The 19212-nt window shown below is 40.4% G+C and overlaps 1 protein-coding gene across 17 annotated transcripts in view; it reads right to left on the bottom strand.

Annotated features, from left to right (window-relative positions):
- ACACA (acetyl-CoA carboxylase alpha) overlaps positions 1-19212 on the bottom strand; it is a 330564-nt gene that overhangs the window by 151701 nt on the left and 159651 nt on the right. For all 17 annotated transcript variants that reach the window (XM_005583932.5, XM_005583930.5, XM_005583933.5 and 14 more), the window contains 10 exons: positions 17115-17265; positions 16230-16333; positions 11680-11761; positions 11141-11286; positions 9958-10108; positions 8208-8342; positions 7703-7849; positions 6488-6676; positions 5034-5134; positions 3264-3352 (listed from right to left, as the gene is read on the bottom strand). In XM_005583932.5, coding sequence (XP_005583989.1) covers positions 3264-3352; positions 5034-5134; positions 6488-6676; positions 7703-7849; positions 8208-8342; positions 9958-10108; positions 11141-11286; positions 11680-11761; positions 16230-16333; positions 17115-17265 — 1295 coding nt within the window. The remainder of the gene's footprint in view (positions 1-3263; positions 3353-5033; positions 5135-6487; positions 6677-7702; positions 7850-8207; positions 8343-9957; positions 10109-11140; positions 11287-11679; positions 11762-16229; positions 16334-17114; positions 17266-19212) is intronic.

Genomic DNA, 19212 nt, shown 5'->3' with positions numbered 1-19212 from the left:
TTTTGAACCTGAAAAAAATGGAATGACTGTACCGTTTATTTTCCATAACATTGTATTTTTGAGATTCATCCTTTTGTTCAGTGTATGCCTTGGTGCATCCATTTTCACTGCTGCATAGTCAACCATGGTAGGAATATACTAGACTGCAATGATCTACGCTATCTTTGTATATTTAGATTGTTTCTTGTCTTTTTTGAGATTATGAACAGTGCTGTCACAAATAGTCCTATATATGTCTCCTAGTAAACACGTGTAATAGTTTCTCTAGAGTATATTTTCTAGGAGTAAAATTACTAGGTTAAAGAATACAAATATGTTCAACTTTATTAGGTACTGACCAACTGTTACCCAAAGTGGTATACCAATTTGTACTTCCATGTACAGAAGCAATGAAGATGATGATGTGACTTTTAAATTTTTGCCACTCCCATTGTGGTTTTGGTTCATATGTCTCTAATTACTAATGGGATTGAGCATCTTTGTGTAAGTTGATGAATTCTTTGTACTTTCTCTTCTGTAAAATATCTTTCTATATCTTTTGCCCATTTTTCTATTAGGATGTCTTTAACTTGATGATTCATACCAGTTCTCTAGATACTTCTAATTCTTTTTTAGGTATAGATTTTGTAAATATCTTCTCACGCTTGGTAGCTTATATTTTCAGTCTCTCTTTTTTTGGAGATGGGGTCCTGCTCTGTCACTGGGGCTGGACTGCAGTGATGTGATCACGGCTCACTGCAGCCTCGACCTCCCCAGGCTCAGGTGATCCTCCAACCTGAGCCTCCCAAGAAGCTAGGACTACAGGCACACACCACCACACCTGGCTAATTTTTGTGTATTTTTTTTAGAGATGGGGTCTTGCTATGTTGTCCAGGCTGATCTCAAACTTCTGGGCTCAAGCAATCTGCCAGCACTGGCCTCCAAAAGTGCTAGGATTACAGACTTTTCAGTCTCCTTATGATGTATTTTGATGAACAGAAGTTCTTGAGTGGAGTTTAAGTAATAAATCTTTTCTTCTGTAGTTTGTACTTGCTACGTCTTATACAACAAAATCTTCCTGTCCTGAGATTATAATGATATTCTCCTAACCATTTAATAGCTTCACCTCTTTAGTACATATTTACGTCTTTATTTTATTGAGAACTGATTTTTGTGTATAAGATAGGGATTCCATTTCTTTCTTTCCTTTTTTTTTTTTTTTTAAATGAATAACCCATTACGCTGGTATCATTTACTGAAAAAAAAAATCTGTCCTTTCCTCATGATCTACAATGCTTCCTCTATCATAAAATAAGTTTTCATATATGGGTGGATCTGTTTCTGGGTCATTATGTTCCACTGATCTATAAATCTATCCCTATACCTATCTCACAATTTCTTAATTAATATGGCTTTATATTAAATCTTCTTTTCTGATTAGGCAAATCTTTTCACCTTGTATTTCTTTGGAAGTATCTTGATTATTGTGAGACTTGTCTTTTATGGAAATTTTATAATTAGCATTACAAATACGCTAACAGAATTTTTATTGAAATGTCAATCTACAGATGAATTTAGGAAGAATCAGCACCTAATAGTGTACATTCCAATTTAAGACCTTGATAATTTATTTAAATCTTCTTTACTATTACAATCTTCTTTATTATAATTTTCTCAAAAAGAGGCTTGCATGTTTTTTGTTAGATTTACTCGTATTTCATCTTTTTGGTTGCTATTTTATCAACTAATTAATTATTTAGAGACAGGGTCTTGCTCTGTTGCCTGGGCTGAGTGCAGTGATGCAATCATAGCCCACCGCACCCTTGAAACCCTGGGCTCAGGCAATCCTCTTATTTCAGTCTCTTGAGTAGGTAGGACTATAGGCATGTGCCACCATGCCTGGCTAATTGTTTTTAATTTCTTGTACAGATGGGGTCTCACTATGATGCCCAGGTTGGTCTCAAATTCCTGGTCTCAGGCAATCCTCCTGTCCTTGCCTCCCAAAGTGCTAAGATGACAAGCGTGAGCCACTACATCTAGCCTGTTATTTTAAATGTTTTTTTAATAACTTAATAATAAATCTGTGAATCCTTTGAGGCTTTCTAAAAAGACACCCTACATATTTAATAATAGCAGATATATTGCTTTACTATTTTCTAGCTCTTACACCCTTTAATTATTTGCCTTGTCTTACTGCACTGGCTAGGACATCCACTATGATGCTGAATAGAAGTAGTGGCAGCAGGCATCCTTGTCTTATTCCTAATCTTAAAGATAATGTTTTCAGCGTTTCACCATAATGCATGATGTATCCTGCAGATTTTTTTGTGGGTCCCTTTTACAAGATTTTAAAAGTTCCATTTCACTCCTAGTTTCCAAGAGTTTGTCATGAATGGATGTTAAATTCTGTCAAATGCTCCCTCTCTACACCCTGTTATCTTGAGATAATGAGCATGTTTTTCCTCCTTTCATCTATTTCATGATAAATTATATTAATTGACTTTCCCCAAACTGATCAACCTTGCATGAGTGGGATAAAGCCAACTTGGTTGTTATATATTATTTTGTATGTTACTGCATGCGGTTTGCTAATATCTACATGAGGATTTTTGCTAGTCATGAGTGGCACAGGCTGCTTTTAAAGGAAGTGAAAGGGAGCAGATAAAGGAAAATTTCAAATTTTACATGTTTCAAATTCTGTGATGTTTCACTGCCATCTTGTGGCAGTGAAATGTCAGCAGTACACAGCTTTAAAATTTTAACCAAGGTTATTTCACACTTAGAGACAATATATCATTTAGTGAAGCTCTTCAGAGAAAGCCAGGGATAAAGTCCACCTAAAAGATATACTAAAAAGTACTGGAAAATCTGAACTTGCTCTTCCTAGATGCCTCTGGTTCAATTCATGGATTAGCTGCCAAGAATCAAGCTCTTCAGATATGGGTTTCTCAATTTCAGCCTGTGATGACTCAACCAACTTACGCTATACAAGGTCAAAAAGGTATCAACAGGAATGGTAGTCTCTATTAGAAAAATTATTTCAGCCCTTTCTCAGAAGCACACTGGATTCCTAATTTCATCAAGCTGTGTTTCGTTGTTCTTTCTTTAGTGCTAGTGGATATAGAGGTTTAGTTTTTAAGAGAGTGGTGATAGGAGACTGTTTATTAATGGAAGTATTGTTGACAGGAGGGGGCTTAGCTCTTACACAGTCCTATATGGATAGTTTGGGTTGGTTATCAGAATCAAGGCTTTCTGGGCTAGAGAGTCCTCAGGAAGAGGCTTACCATTCTGGAATTGTGTCTCTACTCGCAGGTACTGCCGGAGCAGATCCATCACCACAGCCTTCATGTGGCCTCGGATGCCACTTCGGTACCTAGGCAAATAGAAAGCCTCCACTGAAAACCCTGACAATCCAACACTATTAAGTAATAAACCCAAAGGCCAAATTTACCTCCATGACATTCCACTGAACTGCTTTCCCTCTGAATAAAGAACAGCCTAAAATGAACTACAAAATTAACTTAAATTCTAAGCCTAAAAGAAATCTCACTATAGACAAGACCTTTTTTAATAAAGAAAAGACAACAACACCCTGCATAGCCCCCTCTACCAACACCTTGACTCAGTTCCTACTGCTAAGTACCTGCCTCTATTAAAAAGAAAAAAGAAAAAAATTAGCCGGGCCTGGTGGCATGTGCCTGTAATCTCCACTACTCAGGAGGTTGAGGCAGGAGAATTGCTTGAACCCAGGAGGTGGAGGTTGCAGTGAGCTGAGTTTGCGCTATTGCACTCCAGCCTGGGCAATAGAGCAAGACTCAGTCTCGAGGGAAAAAAAAAAAAAGGAGTAATCACAATTAAATGTGAAGTCCATGACAAGGATGGATTTAAAGACCTCAAGTCCCACAACTGAAGGTGAAAGAGTTCCAGGCCAAACAGCTTTATTATTTATTACCGTACTTGTGAAATGGCTGAGATGTCTGAAAAATTTATAAGTATCTTAAAGTTAAAAGTGTTCTGTGAGGTCGGGTGCCGTAGCTCACATCTGTAATCCCAGACCCCTTTTGGGAGGCCAAGGCAGGAGGATCACTTGAGTCTACGAGCTCCAGACCAGCCTAGGCAACATGGCAAAACCTCTTATCTACAAAAAATACAAAAAAATTAGCCAAGCATGGTAGTGTGTGCCTGTAGTCCCAGCTACTCAAGAGGCTGAGGTGGGAGGATTGCTTGAGCCTAGGAGGCAGAGGTTGCAGTGAGCTGAGACTGTGCGACTGGGTGACTGTGCGACCTGGGTGACAGTGTGAGACCCTGTCTCTAATAAATAAATAAATAAAAATGCTCTGTGAATATCCCTTCAGTATTAATAGCAACAACCACAATTACTTTTGCACCAACCTAATACAATAGGTTCCATAAGATAAGAATAAAAAATGTCGTACTGGGCCCTCTGACAGAAGAAAAATTAGGAGCTTCATCAAAATGGCAAGGAAAAAGAAAACAACAAAATTTCTGTGCCTTATTAATTGACAAACTGGATGCAGTGGCTCATGCCTGTAATCCCAACAGTTTGGGAGGCTGAGGCAGGTGGATCATTTGAGCCCAAGAGCTTGAGATGAGCCTGGGTAACGTGCAAAACCCCACCTCTTCCAAAAATATAAAAATTAGCTGGTTGTGGTGGTGCACAGCTGTAGTCCCAGCTATTCCAAGGGGTTGAAACAGGAGGATCACCTGAGCTTCGGGAGGTTGAGGCTGCAGTGAGCCATTATTGAGCCACTGCACTCCAGCCGGGGCAACAGAGTGAGACCCTATCACAAATAATAATAATAATAATAAATAATTGACAGAAAAAAATGTAGAATATTAAGAAGTCAGAAATATTGAGCATAAGAGTTAGCTCACAATTCTAAGATATTTAGAAGATACAAGGTACTTTCTAAGATATAAGGTGCTTTTTAATTTCTTGAAGTCAATCTGAGGTAAATCTCTTTGTGACCACTTAAAAGAAAGGAAGACATGAGCATGGACAGGTCTGGGAATCTGGAGTTACAAGTTACTACCTCTGTACCAGCTGAACAATGCTCTGAGTATTCATAAAGAAGACCTCCCGTTCAGATTTCCGGTTCAATGTAGCTGCATGGCTATCTAGGATGTTGGCAATCTAAGGTATAAAAAAGGGAAAAAAATGAGGCCCAACCCAACAAAATGCCCCAAAGCATCAGCCTCTATAGCATGACCAGTAGGAATCTTCTTGCTATAACATGCCAATTCCTATCTCTCACATGTTGGCAGTAGCTGGAAGTTACTGGGCAGAGTTTATATAGAGGATCATGCTAAATAAGCAAGCAGATTTCATCCCTTGTCAACCTTTCCCAGATGAATTAATGACTACATTACAAAAACTATCATCTTACCAAGATCTGTTCAAGGTCAAGATCCAAACTTCACTCCCCACTTATCTACTTATACTCCCTACACGTACTTCTGCTTTATGGGTAAAGAGTAAAGATGTTGCCAAGGTAGTAAGAATGTCTCTAAAAATAAAACTACAAATAGGCCATGCATGGTGGCTCACACCTGTAACCTCAGCACTTTGGGAGGCCAAGGAGGGAGGAAAGGTTGAGCCCAGGAGTTCAATACCAACCTGGGCAACGTAACAAGACCCCCATCTCTATAAAATTTTTTAAAATATTAGCTGGGCATAGTGGTGCACATCTGTAGTCCCAGCTACTTGGGAGGCTGAGGTGGGATGAGCCATTGGGCCTACTGGGGTCAGGGCCACAGCGAGCCATATGACTGCACCACTGCACTCCAGTCTGGGTGACAGGGTGAGACCCTGTCTCAAAAATAAATAAATAAACAGCTGGGCACAGTGGCTCACACCTGTAATCCCAGCACTTTGGGAGGCCAAGGTGGGCGGATCACGAGGTCAGATCGAGACCATCCTGGCCAACGTGGTGAAACCCCATGGCAATTAAAAATGCAAAAATTAGCTGGCATGGCGGCGCGTGCCTGTAATCCTAGCTACTCAGGAGGCTGAGGCAGGAGAATTGCTTGAACCCAGGAGGCAGAGGTTGCAGTGAGCTGAGATCACGCCACTGCACTCCAGCCTGGAAACAGAGCTAGACTCCGTCTCTAAATCAATCAATCAATCAATCAACTAATATGGGAATTAGGGAATAGCCCCAGGAAAAAAGCTATATGGTATACATGATCCAAGTGTGCTTTTCTCATAACTACAGATACTTTATACTTCACATACAGTACTTTTACTGTTGGCTTTGTACCCTGAGGCAGTTTTTTTTTTTTTTTTTGAGACGGAGTCTAGCTCTGTCCCCCAGGCTGGAGTGCAGTGGCGCAACCCTGAGGCAGTTTTGTGAGGAATACAATGCTTAAAAGTATACAACTACAACATCCAAAAAGTAAGGAGGATCCAAATAGGAAGGAATCCTACAATATGAACTCTGGCATTGGTAGCCAGAAAAAAATGAAGATAGTGTTATCCTATAAATACCTGCTGACTGGGAAACTGACAGAGGACTGATGTGATGTTGCTAGCATACTGAGCCATTTCCTTCTTGATAGACTTCTCCACATTGGGGGGAATGCGGCCAGACACGCTAGTCATGATATCTTGCAATTCTAGGAGAGGCAGGGAGGGATCTCTGAGGGTTTTCATCAATCGCTCTACCCAGTCTTTTACCTAAAAAGAAAGCATTGGTAAAATAGGACCCAAAGTTAACACAATCCCCCAAATAAAAAGATACATAGTTGTCATTCCGTATACGTGGGAAATTGGTTCCAGAACCACCACTCATATGAAAATGTGCACATACTTGAGCCCTACGGAACCCATGTATAGAAAAAGTTGTGGGCTCCATATTCCATCAATACTATAATTTTGATCCATGTTTGGCTGAAAAAATCCACATATAAGTGGACCCACACAGTTCAAACCTGTGTTGCTCAAGAGTAAACTATATCTGAATTCACTATCATATACTACTTCTTTTCAATATAAAATTTATATAATTTTCAATAGATATGGGGTCTCGCTATGTTGGTCAGGCTGGTCTCAAACTCCTGGCCTCAAGTGATCTTTCCAACTCAGCCTCCCAAAGTGGTGGGATTACAGATGTGAGCCAACTATCATAGAGTACTTTGAAATTGCAATGTAAGCATCTAACATTGCCCCTATTCTCCAGTTTAAAAAGGTGTAATCACAGCTGGGCACAGTGGCTCACGCCTATAATCCCAGCACTTTGGGAGGCTGAGGCGGGCAGATCACAAAGTCAGGAGTTCACGACCAGTGTGGCCAACATGGTGAAACCTTGCCTCTATTAAAAAGAAAAAAGAAAAAAATTAGCCGGGCCTGGTGGCATGTGCCTGTAATCTCCACTACTCAGGAGGTTGAGGCAGGAGAATTGCTTGAACCCAGGAGGTGGAGGTTGCAGTGAGCTGAGTTTGCGCTATTGCACTCCAGCCTGGGCAATAGAGCAAGACTCAGTCTCGAGGGAAAAAAAAAAAAAAAGGAGTAATCACAATTAAATGTGAAGTCCATGACAAGGATGGATTTAAAGACCTCAAGTCCCACAACTGAAGGTGAAAGAGTTCCAGGCCAAACAGCTTTATTTTCCTCCCTCTTAAACAATCATTATGAGACTTGCAACTATTTTGGAGAATAGGTATCCCATTTGTACACCCCTTCCCCAGGAGACGTGATTCATACCTTGCTGCTAAAGAAAGGATCTGGAAGGCAGTATCCATTCATTACGTTGACCAGATTATCCAGGACATAATGGAACACTCGATGCAGTTTCTCGCCTCTGAGTGCCGTGCTCTGGATCCGTGGCAGACTACCTGTGTGAAGCTCAGCCTATCAACCCCAACAAGAGATCAAGTCATCTACTACTTTTGATCTAAGGTACAAACACACCACTACAACTTAAGAGTTATCATTCAAAATGGAGACATCATTTTACCATACCCAGCTACCAGAAGGGAAGTCAATGGAGGAAACATCATAAGGAAATTATGGAATCTTAGTATTACAGTAACTCTTGCAAACTCTTAGTTCCATAATACTACAGGTACAAATACAAGGCATAAGATTAATAGGCGAAAAAGCTAAAGAAAACACTGGCAAACCAAGCACTGAAATCACTTGCCTGTCTCCAAACCACCAAGTTCTTTAGCTCTTAGACAGCAATATTCGGAGCATCTTCCTAACCCACCTGCTGAACCTTGCTGGGGTTGTCCAGTTGCATTCTGGCTAGTACACAGCCAGGGTCAAGAGCTGCTCCAGGTCGCTTGACGTAATGGATACAGCCAGACTCCACAGCTGTTAAGGTCATTACCATCTTCATCACCTATAGTGAAAAATAAATTAGACTCAGATTTATCTCTCTTTACACAGGTGAATGCTAAGAAGAGGTAAATTTTTCCCTTAGCATCTAAGTGGACCACACCTAATTTGACCCAGAAAAAATGGGAATTTACCACCATCTTCTAGGGACTATCAAGGCAGGCAATTAGAAAATCTCTCAGTACCTCACTTTAGAAACAACAGTTATTGACATTTCTCATTTCTAACTTTTAAAACCATTTTGGCATAATTTGTGATTATACTTGTTTTGTACTTAGAAAGTGAGGAACAATTTAATCTCTTCATACCAGTGAATCCAATCTAAGACATCCAGGCCAAAACCTAAGGATCATTCTTCACTCCTCTTTCTCCCTTACCTACCAATTACCAATCCAGCCAGGCATATCTTCTAAACCTTTCTCAAAAATCTTCCTCTCTTGCCATCTCTTCGGTTTACGCCTTCTTCATTTCTGGCCCAAAGTACTTCAAAGACGCCTTAAGAGATCTCCCTACTTGCTATATACCTCCCACAAGGTCACGAAAAGCAATCATTCTAGATCCCAAATATCATCATACTACTTTTCCACTTAAATCCTTCAGAGATTACCCGCTGCCTCCAGGATAATGTAAACTTACCAGTATAGCTTATAAGATCCTTCATAACCTCACATTCAAGATCTCACATTACTTCTTTAGCATCTTTGCTTGTCCCTCCCCATTAATCCTTAGTCTATTCTCAAGCCACACCGACACATACCTGCAGTTCCCTAAATACACTGTGCTGTCTTGCTTCTGTCTTTGTACATGCTATTCCTTCAACTTTAAGCACTCTTCCCTGCCCTTCTTCACCTGCTCTATTACTATCTGTCTTTCGAAACGAAGATCAAATGTCTCTTCTTTCAGAATATCTTCCCATACAAGCTTAGCTTGATTTGGGTTAGGTGACCCTCTGCACTCTATGCTTAGCTCTCTTAAAATTAATTACATGACATTACTTGCCTGTTTTGTGCCCCACTTCCACATATTTCCTCTGGACAGCCAGCAGTTAGGACACCTAACACTCAATAAGTGCTATTGCCTAGTATCTATTTTTAGAGCTAGAGATTCCTCATTTGCCAAAGTGTTTTTATGTGTTTTAAAAATCTTAAGGTTTGTACTTCTAATGAAGCCAACTGATGTTTTTCATTCTTATTTCCAATCTGTCACCTTTTTTTTTTTTAATTTTTTAGAAATAAGGACTTGATTTGTGGCCCAGGCCACAAATTTGTACCACTCCAGTACAGTGGTACAATCACCATTCACTGCTGCCTTGAATTCCTGGGCTCAAGGGATCCTCCCACCTTAGCTGCCAGAGTGGCTGGGACTACAGGTATGTGCCACTGTATGCCGCTAATTTTTTAGTTTTTCACAGAGACAGGGTCTCATCATCGTGCCCAGGCTAATCTCTAACTCCTGGCCTCAAGCGATCTTCCTGCCTCAGCCTCCCAAAGGGGTGGGATTACAGGCACAAGCCACTGCACAGAGCCTCCTTTCTGTAACTTTTCGGTCCTAGTCCATCCCAGCCAAACCTTTTCCTACCTTCCCTTCCCATGATCCCACAGTCTTTTCACCACACTGACCTCAATCTCAGCATAGCACTGGCCAGCAAACACATGACCTCCATCTTCTACAATGTACTGGATTAACTTCCCAGCAGAAGGTGAGCGCATCACTGATGGGTCATTTTCCTTCTCAAACACACAGGTTTTATTGCCAATTGTGATGCGATATCTAGGAGACAAGTGGAAGTATGTAAGCTAAGAAAGCACCTCAGGATGTAAAGGAGAATGGTAGAGAATGTCAACCTTCAAATAAAAAAATCCTGAAAACTTTATTACACACACACACGCACATGACATTCACTGCACCTTTGTTTACAATGTCAATTAACAAAAATTTCCTAGATTAAATAAAGTATAGTATAATCACATAATGGAACACTACATGGCTATTAAAAATAACAGGTACCACAGTTTAAAAAAACACAAAGATATTGATGATGTAATAGCTAACATTTCTTGAAGACTAGCTATGTTGTGACAATGTTCTACACATTTTCAGCATATTAATTTATTTCATTCTCATAATACCACAACTGGTGTTGAACATTTGTGAATTTTTTTTTTTTTTTTTTTTTTGAGATGGAGTTTTGCTCTTGTTGCCCAAACTGGAGTACAATGACGCAATCTCGGCCTGCGGAAACCTCCACCTCCCAGGTTCATTCGATTCTCCTGCCTCAGCCTCCCGAGTAGCTGGGACTACAGGCATATGCCACCATGTCTGGCTAATTTTGTATTTTTAGTAGAGACAGAGTTTCACCATGTTGGCCAGGCTGGTCTTGAACTCCCAAACTCAGGTGATCCACCCGCCTCGGCCTCCCAAAGTGCTGGGATTACAGGCGTGAGCCACCACGCCTGGCCACATTTGTGAATGTATTTAAAGAAAAACAGTATGTACATGAATGTAACTTGTACATGCATATAAAATTTTTACTCAAATATATAAGAAACTTTTAACAATGGTTACTTATAAAAAGGGGAACTTATTTTTCATTGTCCACATACACTGGAAAAGTAGGGAGACATGTTTTTAATTACAAACACTTTTATATTCTTGATATTTTTGTTAAGTACATGTACTATTTTTTTTTTTAAACTACAAACGAGTACCAAAAAAAGCCTGGGAAAAATCCCAAAAACTAGTAACTTATAAGAGAAAAGGCTAATAGGATGACCGGCAAATGGACCTCAAACAGTCATTTACCTATCCACTTCCTCCTTCATGTACGTAGTATAACTGCTGCCATCATAGGACAAGAGCAGTCCACCGTCACTCAGCCGATGTACATCTACTTCTACACATGAGCCATTCATGATCACCACATAGGAGTTGGGGGACTGTCGAGTCACCTGTAGGGAATGAGAATGAGGATCAGTGTGTCCCTTCCAGGTACAACTCCAAACAAAATTTGAATGCTTCAAAAATACAGGTAAGAAAGATCTGTCAGGAGGACAAAAACTCATGGCACTGATGCTGTTTGCCTCAGTGTCTGTGGACATGACTCAGTCCTGCTGTAAGCAAAGACGGCAACCTTAGTTGTTTTTCCCAGCTGTGGTTGTTCCCTGTCTCTCCTTTATCTCTTGGCAACAACAAATGCTGCTTCAGGACACTGACACAAATAATGACTGTAATTTCACTAACACCCCCATTCCTACATTACATCAAATTTTTTCTCTTGCCTCTCAGCCTAAAGAAAGATAGCTTAAAAAGTAAGATGCAAACTCCAATGGGGTTCTGCATACCTTAAGTACATACTTGACTCCCTCATAGATAAGTTCAACATCTACTGTATTCAACAGTGTATGAGCAGGAAGGACTTGACCCCTGAAAGAACAGCAGCAAGAGAGACACTTACTACAAAGTTCCAACAGTTAATAAGAGAATCTAAAAGATTATTGATTATAGCATTTCCTAGGACAACAAAAAACTAGAAACAACCTAAATACCTCAATAATCACGTGTAAGGAATTGATCACATCAATTATGAAAGAATCTTATAATGGATTTTTTTTAAATTAGGGTAAAATACACATTACATTAAATTGGCCATCTTAACCATTACAAAATGCACATTTCTATAGTGTTGGGGATATTAACACTGTTCTGCAACCAATCTGCAGGACTTTTTCATCTGGCAAAAGTGAAACTCTACACCCATTAACAACTCCCAATTTCCCCCTCCGCCTAGTCCCTGGTAACCATCATTCTACTTTCTGGTTCTATGAGTCTGACTACTCTTGATACCGCATATAAGTAAAACCATATAGTATTTGTCTTTTTGTGGCAGGCTTAATTCACTTACCCTAATGTCCTTAAGATCCACCTATGTTTCAGCATGTGTCAGAATTTCCTTCCTCTTTAAGGCTGAATAATATTCTATTGTATGTATATCCCACATTTTGTTTATCCAGTCATCCATCAACCAACATCTGAGTTGTTTCCATCTTTTAGTTACTGTAAATAATCCTCCTATGAATGTGGCTGTGCAAGTATCTTTCAGACCCTGCTTTCAATTCTTTCAGAATACCCAGAAGTGGTATTACCAGATCATATGGTAATTCTATTTTTAATTTTTTCAGTAATTGCAATACCATTTTTCAGTAGTGGCTGCATCATTTTACATTCCCATCAAGAGTGCATAAGTGTCCCAATTTCTCTATGTACTTGCCAATACTTGCTGTTTTCTGTTTTTTGACAGTGGGCATCCTAATGGGTGTGAGGTGATATCTCATCATGGTTTTGACTTTATTTACTTAATGATTAGTGATGCTGCGCATGTCTTCACATGTGGAACAAAACATACAGATATTAAGAAGATGTGAACTAAAAAACACTTTAAAAAAATATACTGTTGAGTTAAAAAAGCAAGGTAAAGAACAGTTTCACAGTATGCTACCATTTGAGTTTTTAAAAACCAGGAGGTGGGAAGAAACAAGTACCACATGTTGATATGGTTTGGCTGTGTTCCCATTCAAATCTCATCTTGAACTGTAGCTCCCATAATTCTCATGTGTTATGCGAGGGACCCGGTGGGAGATACCTAAATCATGGGGGCAGTTTCCCCATACTGTTCTCGTGGGAGTGAATAAGTCTCATGAGATCTGACAATTTTATAAAGGGAAACCCCTTTCACTTGGCTCTCATTTTCTCTCTTGGCTGCCACCACAAAAGACATGACTTTGCTCTTCCTTTGCCTTTCGCCATGATTGTGAGGTCTCCCTAGCCATCTGAACTGTGACTCAAACCTCTTTCCTTTATAAATTAGCCAGTCTTGGGTATGTCTTTATTAGCAGTGTGAGAACAGACTAATACACATGTATATATTTATGTAAGTTTAGGATATCTTTGGAAGGTTAGAAAAGCAATTGGTAATATGAATTTACTATAGGGGATGGAAACTGGGTGGCCAAGGAACAGAGGTCAGAGAGAGACTTTTCACTGCTTATCTTTTTTGTGCCTTTTGAATTTTGAACCACAGGAATGTGTTAACTGTTCTTAAAGATAAAGATTAACGCTGGACACAGTGGCTCACGCCTATAATTCCAGCACTTTGGGAGGCCAAGGCGCGCTGATCACGAGGCCAAGAGATGGAGACCATCCTGGCCAACATGTTGAAACTCTAACTCTACTAAAAATACAAAAATGAGCTGGGCATGGTGGAGTGCACCTGTAGTCCCAGCTACCGGGGTGGCTGAGACAAGAGAATCGCTTGAACCCGGGAGGCGGAGGTTACAGTGAGCAGAGATCACGCCACTGCACTCCGGCCTGGTGACAGAGCAAGCCTCCACCTCAAAAAAAAAAAAAAAAGATAAAGATTAAACGTGAAAAAATTATAAAAACTTAGTATAAGCATATCTACTCCTAGCAACTGAAACTTTATTTAAGAGTCTTAAAAAAGACCAGGAGGCCGGGTGCGGTGGCTCACGCCTGTAATTCCAGCACAATGGGAGGCCGAGGTGGGCAGATCACGAGGTCAGGAGATCCAGACCATCCTGGCTAACACGGTGAAACCCCGTCTCTACCAAAAATACAAAAAAATTAGCTGGGCATGGTGGTGGGTGCCTGTAGTCCCAGCTACTCAGGAGGCTGAGGCAGGAAAATGGCATGAACCCGGGAGGCAGAGCTTGCAGTGAGCAGAGATCGCACCACTACACTCCAGCCTGGGCAGCAGAGCGAGACTCCGTCTTAAAAAAACAACAAAAAAAGGCTGGGCACGGTAGCTGATGTCCATAATACCAGCATTTGGGAGGCCGAGGTAGATGGATCACCTGAGGTCAGGAGTACAAGATCAGCCTTGCCAATATGGTGAAACCAAATCTGTACTAAAAAATACAAAAATTAGCCAGGCATGGTGGTGCATACCTGTAACCTCAGCTACTTGGGAGGCTGAGGCAGGAGAATCGCTTGAACCTGGGAGGCAGAGGTTGTGGTGAGCCGAGATCGTGCCACTGCACTCTAGCCTGGGCGATAGAGCAAGACTTTGTCTTAAAAAAAAAAAAAAAAAAGCCAGGAGTGGTGGCTCACGCCTGTAATCCCAACACTTTGGGAGACCAGGGTCAGATCCTGATGTCAGGAGTTCAAGACCATCCTGGCCAATATGGCGAAACCCCTTCTCTACTAAAAATACAAAAATTAGCTGGGCATGGTGGTGTGTGCCTGTAGTCCCAGCTACTCAGGAGGCTGAGGCAGGAGAATTGCTTGAACCCGGGAGGCAGAGGTTGCAGTGAGCCGAGATTGCACCACTGCACTCCAGCCTGGCGACAGAGTGAGATTCTGTCTCAAAGGAAAAAAAAGGTAGGTAAGGGGGGCAGTAGTGTGGGTGGAAGGGAGAGGGAGAAAATTACCAAGGAGAGAAACACTGTCAAGAAAAACTTTTGCTAATAGTAGAGAAAGAGTGATAAAGCAAGTGTGGTAAGTTGTGAGTTAATTGGTGAATCTGAGCAAAGAATATATAGAAATTATCTGTATTATTTATGTAACTCTTAAAAACCTAAAATTATTTCAAAACACAAGTTTTTAAAATAAGTTAAAGGCTGGGTGCAGTGGCTCACACCTGTAATCCCAGCACTTTGGGAGGCTAAGGCGGGTGGATCACAAGGTCAGGAGATCAAGACCATCCTGGCTAACATGGTGAAACCCCGTCTCTACTAAAAATACAAAAAAAATTAGCAGGGCGTGGTGGCGGGTGCCTGTAGGCCCAGCTACTCGAGAGGCTGAGGCAGGAGAATGGCGTGAACCTGGGAGGCAGAGCTTGCAGTGAGCCGAGATCACGCCACTGCACTCCAGCCTGGGGGACAGAGCGAGACTCTGTCTCAAAAAATAAATAAATAAATAAATAAATAAATAAATAAATAAAATAAGTTAAAAACAAAAGCATTTAAAAAGGGGGAGGGCTTGTAGAGGAAAATGCATTTGACATAATTGCACACGAATAAGAAAACTATTTAACTAGGTTAGAAATTATATGCTGCAGAACAGAAATAAGTAAGACTGGATTGGTAAAAAGGGGCCAATGAATACAGGGAGTTGAAAGTCACACCAAGGGATTTAGATTTGATACAGAAGAGAAATGCCAAGCTGCTGAAGGTTTTACTACATGAGAGTAACAAAGTAAAAGATACTTATCATAGGGCTTGAAATCTCAGTTCAATTTTTAAATTTTGTTTCTTTTCTTTCTTTCAGATACCTCAAAAGGGAATTGATATAAGTCTAACAACACAGAAGGAAATAAAAGTGCCTGTGATTAAAGTGCTTTAAAATGATTAGCCACTTGGAGCATTCCTCTGGGGACTCAAAGGCAGAGCTTAGTCTCCTGAATCAGCATTAGAAATTAGTTTAGCCCCACAGATGTCTCACTCCCTACTTGAAAGACTCATGAGGTCATCCTGAATATCAGCCTTAATTATTTACTTCTGAAAGGTGGTACAGGTGATACACGAAATATTTATGGTTCAGTGCTGGGGAGAAATACCAGATTTTTATCACCAGGGTTTGGAGAGATTTGATACTTATACAGGACAGAATATCTAATGCAGATGGATTCCAGTTTTTAAAGAAGCAACCTGTTCTAACTGTGGTATAAGTTAATGTCTAGAATCTGCAGTTAGACTCCCCAAATAATTTGCCATAAATGTCAACATCCCCTCTCTTTCTTGCCACCATGGTCCATGAATAACAAGTAACACTCATAAGCTGCCAGAAACAGACAGAAGAATAAATGGGTCTTTGAGCTTCAGTCCCTGTGCTCAGGACCGTTGGTTAGTTTGTGTAGCCTACAAGAAACAAAGCCTACCTTTCTAAGGAGTGAAGGAAGTTAGAGACGCTATTCCGCAGGCTCACGTCTGCCACGTGGAGGGCCCCACATACAACCCCCAACATGGTGTCAGGTCGCTCAGCCTGAAAGGAGGAAAAAGAGGGCAGATCAAATGCATGGTCACTTGGCACCACAGACTCTCAAATGAAATCAGGTTCACATTTGTTGTGATGAAACAGCTAGCAATGAAAATCTCCATTCTCACTGCCCAACTGATTTTTTAGATAAAAATGAACACATTCACGTTTAGAATTTGATTAGAGGGACCATTTGAAGAGAAATGAAAAATTTCTTCTTCTCTCCCTAAGACTTCCACTGAGCCAATCAATGAGTAGCTCAAAAATAGGCTTCTGACAGAAATAAATTTAAAGACACAACGATTTGGCTACTGATAATCTCAAAGAAAAACAGTTTATAGCCAAACTTTGGACCTCCAGACAAATTATATGAATCTAACGATTTTATACAAAATCTAGGATAATTTAGCATAGCCCCAGGAATTAAGGAATAACTGATAACTCTTGATTTAAATGAGGCCTCTCTCTTCAGCATCTGGTAGATACAGAAGTTGGCAACTATGGACCAGATTTAACATTAAATGAAGAAAAACAAAGAAATTCAATCTCCGCATGCCTCTCTTCAAATATACGTCAGGAAGCAATGCTAGAACATAAAATGACTGTGTTACACCAGCACAGGAATCATCAGAGTGCTAAAATTACACTGACTCCTAGATTTTTCCAGGTAGATCAAGAACCATTTACATTAGAATCAAATAAATTTCATTTAGTGACAGGGATTGAGCACCCAAGTTTATAAAAACCCAATCCCAGCAGCTGTTTGTGCAAGTACAGAAATACACACCTGTACTTTTTCTGCTATCAGTCTGTCCAGCCAGCCAGTATCAATTCTGTTCATCTGAAAGCTTTCAGTCTCTAACAATTTGATCAGGTATTCAACTGTAGTTCGAAAGTCACCCCGAATAGACAGCTCCTTCAAAGCCACCACCATGTTTCTGGGAGAAGAACAGAAGCCAATCTGTTTCAGCAACAAACACTTTAATGTTTTTCAATCATTTTAAAGAACTGTTTGGCCAGGCGCGGTGGCTCACGCCTATAATCCTAACACTTTGGGAGGCCAACACAGGCGGATTTGGGAGGCCAAGACAGGTCAGGAGATTGAGACCATCCTGGCTAACACGGTGAAAGCCCATCTCTACTAAAAACACAAAAAATTAGCCAAGCGTGGTGGCAGGCGTCTGTCGTCCCAGCTACTCGGGAGGCTGAGGCAGGAGAATGGCTTGAACCCGGGAGGTGGAGCTTGCAGTGAGCCGAGATTGCACCACTGCACTCCAGCCTGGGCGACTGAGCGAGACTCCGTCCCCCAACCAAAAAGAAAAGAACTGTTTCATTCCTTTGGAATCCTGAGAGGGAAGGGAGAGAGACAGTTCCAAAAACAAATAAGGGTGCACATGTTAAGTGTGCTCATTCATGTGCATTCCACAGAGAAAAATTCGCAAAAAGTCAGTAAACGTTTGAATTCTAACTGATATTACCATAAGAGCATCAGCTAATCAGATACATTTCATTATAATGAGTACAGAACAAATTATAACAAATTATATGCAAACCACCCTCAGTTTTTACTTAGTTAAGTTTCCCTTATTCCATTAATTTATTGTTGGCTAACAAGAATTAGGGCATTAATTCTCCCTATCCTTAAACCTTATTTATGTATAATTTACATACAGTAAAATATACTTATTTTAAGTATACAGTTCAATGAATTTTCCCAAGGGCTTAATTTAAAGATTTCCACACAGTGAAGCAACTCTCTGGGTGCAGTCATATATCAGGAAAGTGGGAGTGTTTTTTTAAACTGTATTTTGGATATCTATGCAATGATTTGCTCATTACTTTTATTACTTCCCAGTTAAGTGCAAAGTGATCCAATTTTAGCAGAATTTCAAATACTATGGGGCTTTTCTGTATATTTATGCCCAGTGTCTATCCTGCACGGGACAGGTATTTACTTAAACAAATACTAATTATGTAGTTCATACTAATAAGACACATATTATGACTGTAAGGAAGAAAGAATATAAATACAATAATCACTTTCAAAACACATGGTGGAATATTATCAATGCCAGTGACAATACTTAAGCAAAGTTCTGGAGAGGTTGTAAGAAGGGAGAAATTCACCTCCCTACAGTTTCATGAAAAATGTGAAATCTGACATAGGCTAAAAGTATAGCTGATAATTATAACTGTGACAGGAATCTTCCAGGTGGTCCAGGCATTCCATCAGCCTAAAATATTATTCTGTTGCCCACCTCTGTCCTCCTTTGACTTGACTTACTTCTACAAACTTCAATTATCAATCTAGATGTCACTGTCTTCTGGGAAACCTTCCCAGACCCCCTCCAGACTGAGTTAGTTGACTCATCTATATGATCCTATAATGCCGTTAAATAATCTGACTATCACCATCCTTACTACATTGTATTTTAACTGCCAATTGTCTTACTCCCTCTGGATTGTAAAGTTTTGTGAGGACAGAGATTCTATTTTGGACCTCACTGTATTGCCAGAACCTGTAGATAGTAGATACTCAGTAAATATTTAATAGAATGAATGAATGGGCCTGGCACAGTGGCTCACACCTGTAATCCCAGCACTTTGGGAGCCCGATGCGGGCAGATGACTTGAGGTCAGGAGTTCGAGACCCGCCTGGCCAACATGGTGAAACCTGTCTCTACTACGAATACAAAAACTAGCTGAGTGTGGTGGTGGGCACTCCATGTCAGGAAAAAAAAAAAAAAGTGAATAAAAAAATTCAATAAATGAATGAACAGAGGAAATAGCAAAAACAAAAAAGCAGAGAGAAGAAAATACAGGTTGACAAAATTAGCCGGGCATAGTGGCATGTGCCTGTAATCCCAGTTACTCAGGAGGCTGAG

Source organism: Macaca fascicularis, chromosome 16 (assembly GCF_037993035.2).
Source record: "Macaca fascicularis isolate 582-1 chromosome 16, T2T-MFA8v1.1".
Taxonomy (NCBI): Eukaryota; Metazoa; Chordata; class Mammalia; order Primates; family Cercopithecidae; genus Macaca; species Macaca fascicularis.
The sequence above is the reverse complement of the archived record's forward strand: the minus strand, read 5'-3'. Positions and strand labels throughout refer to the sequence as shown.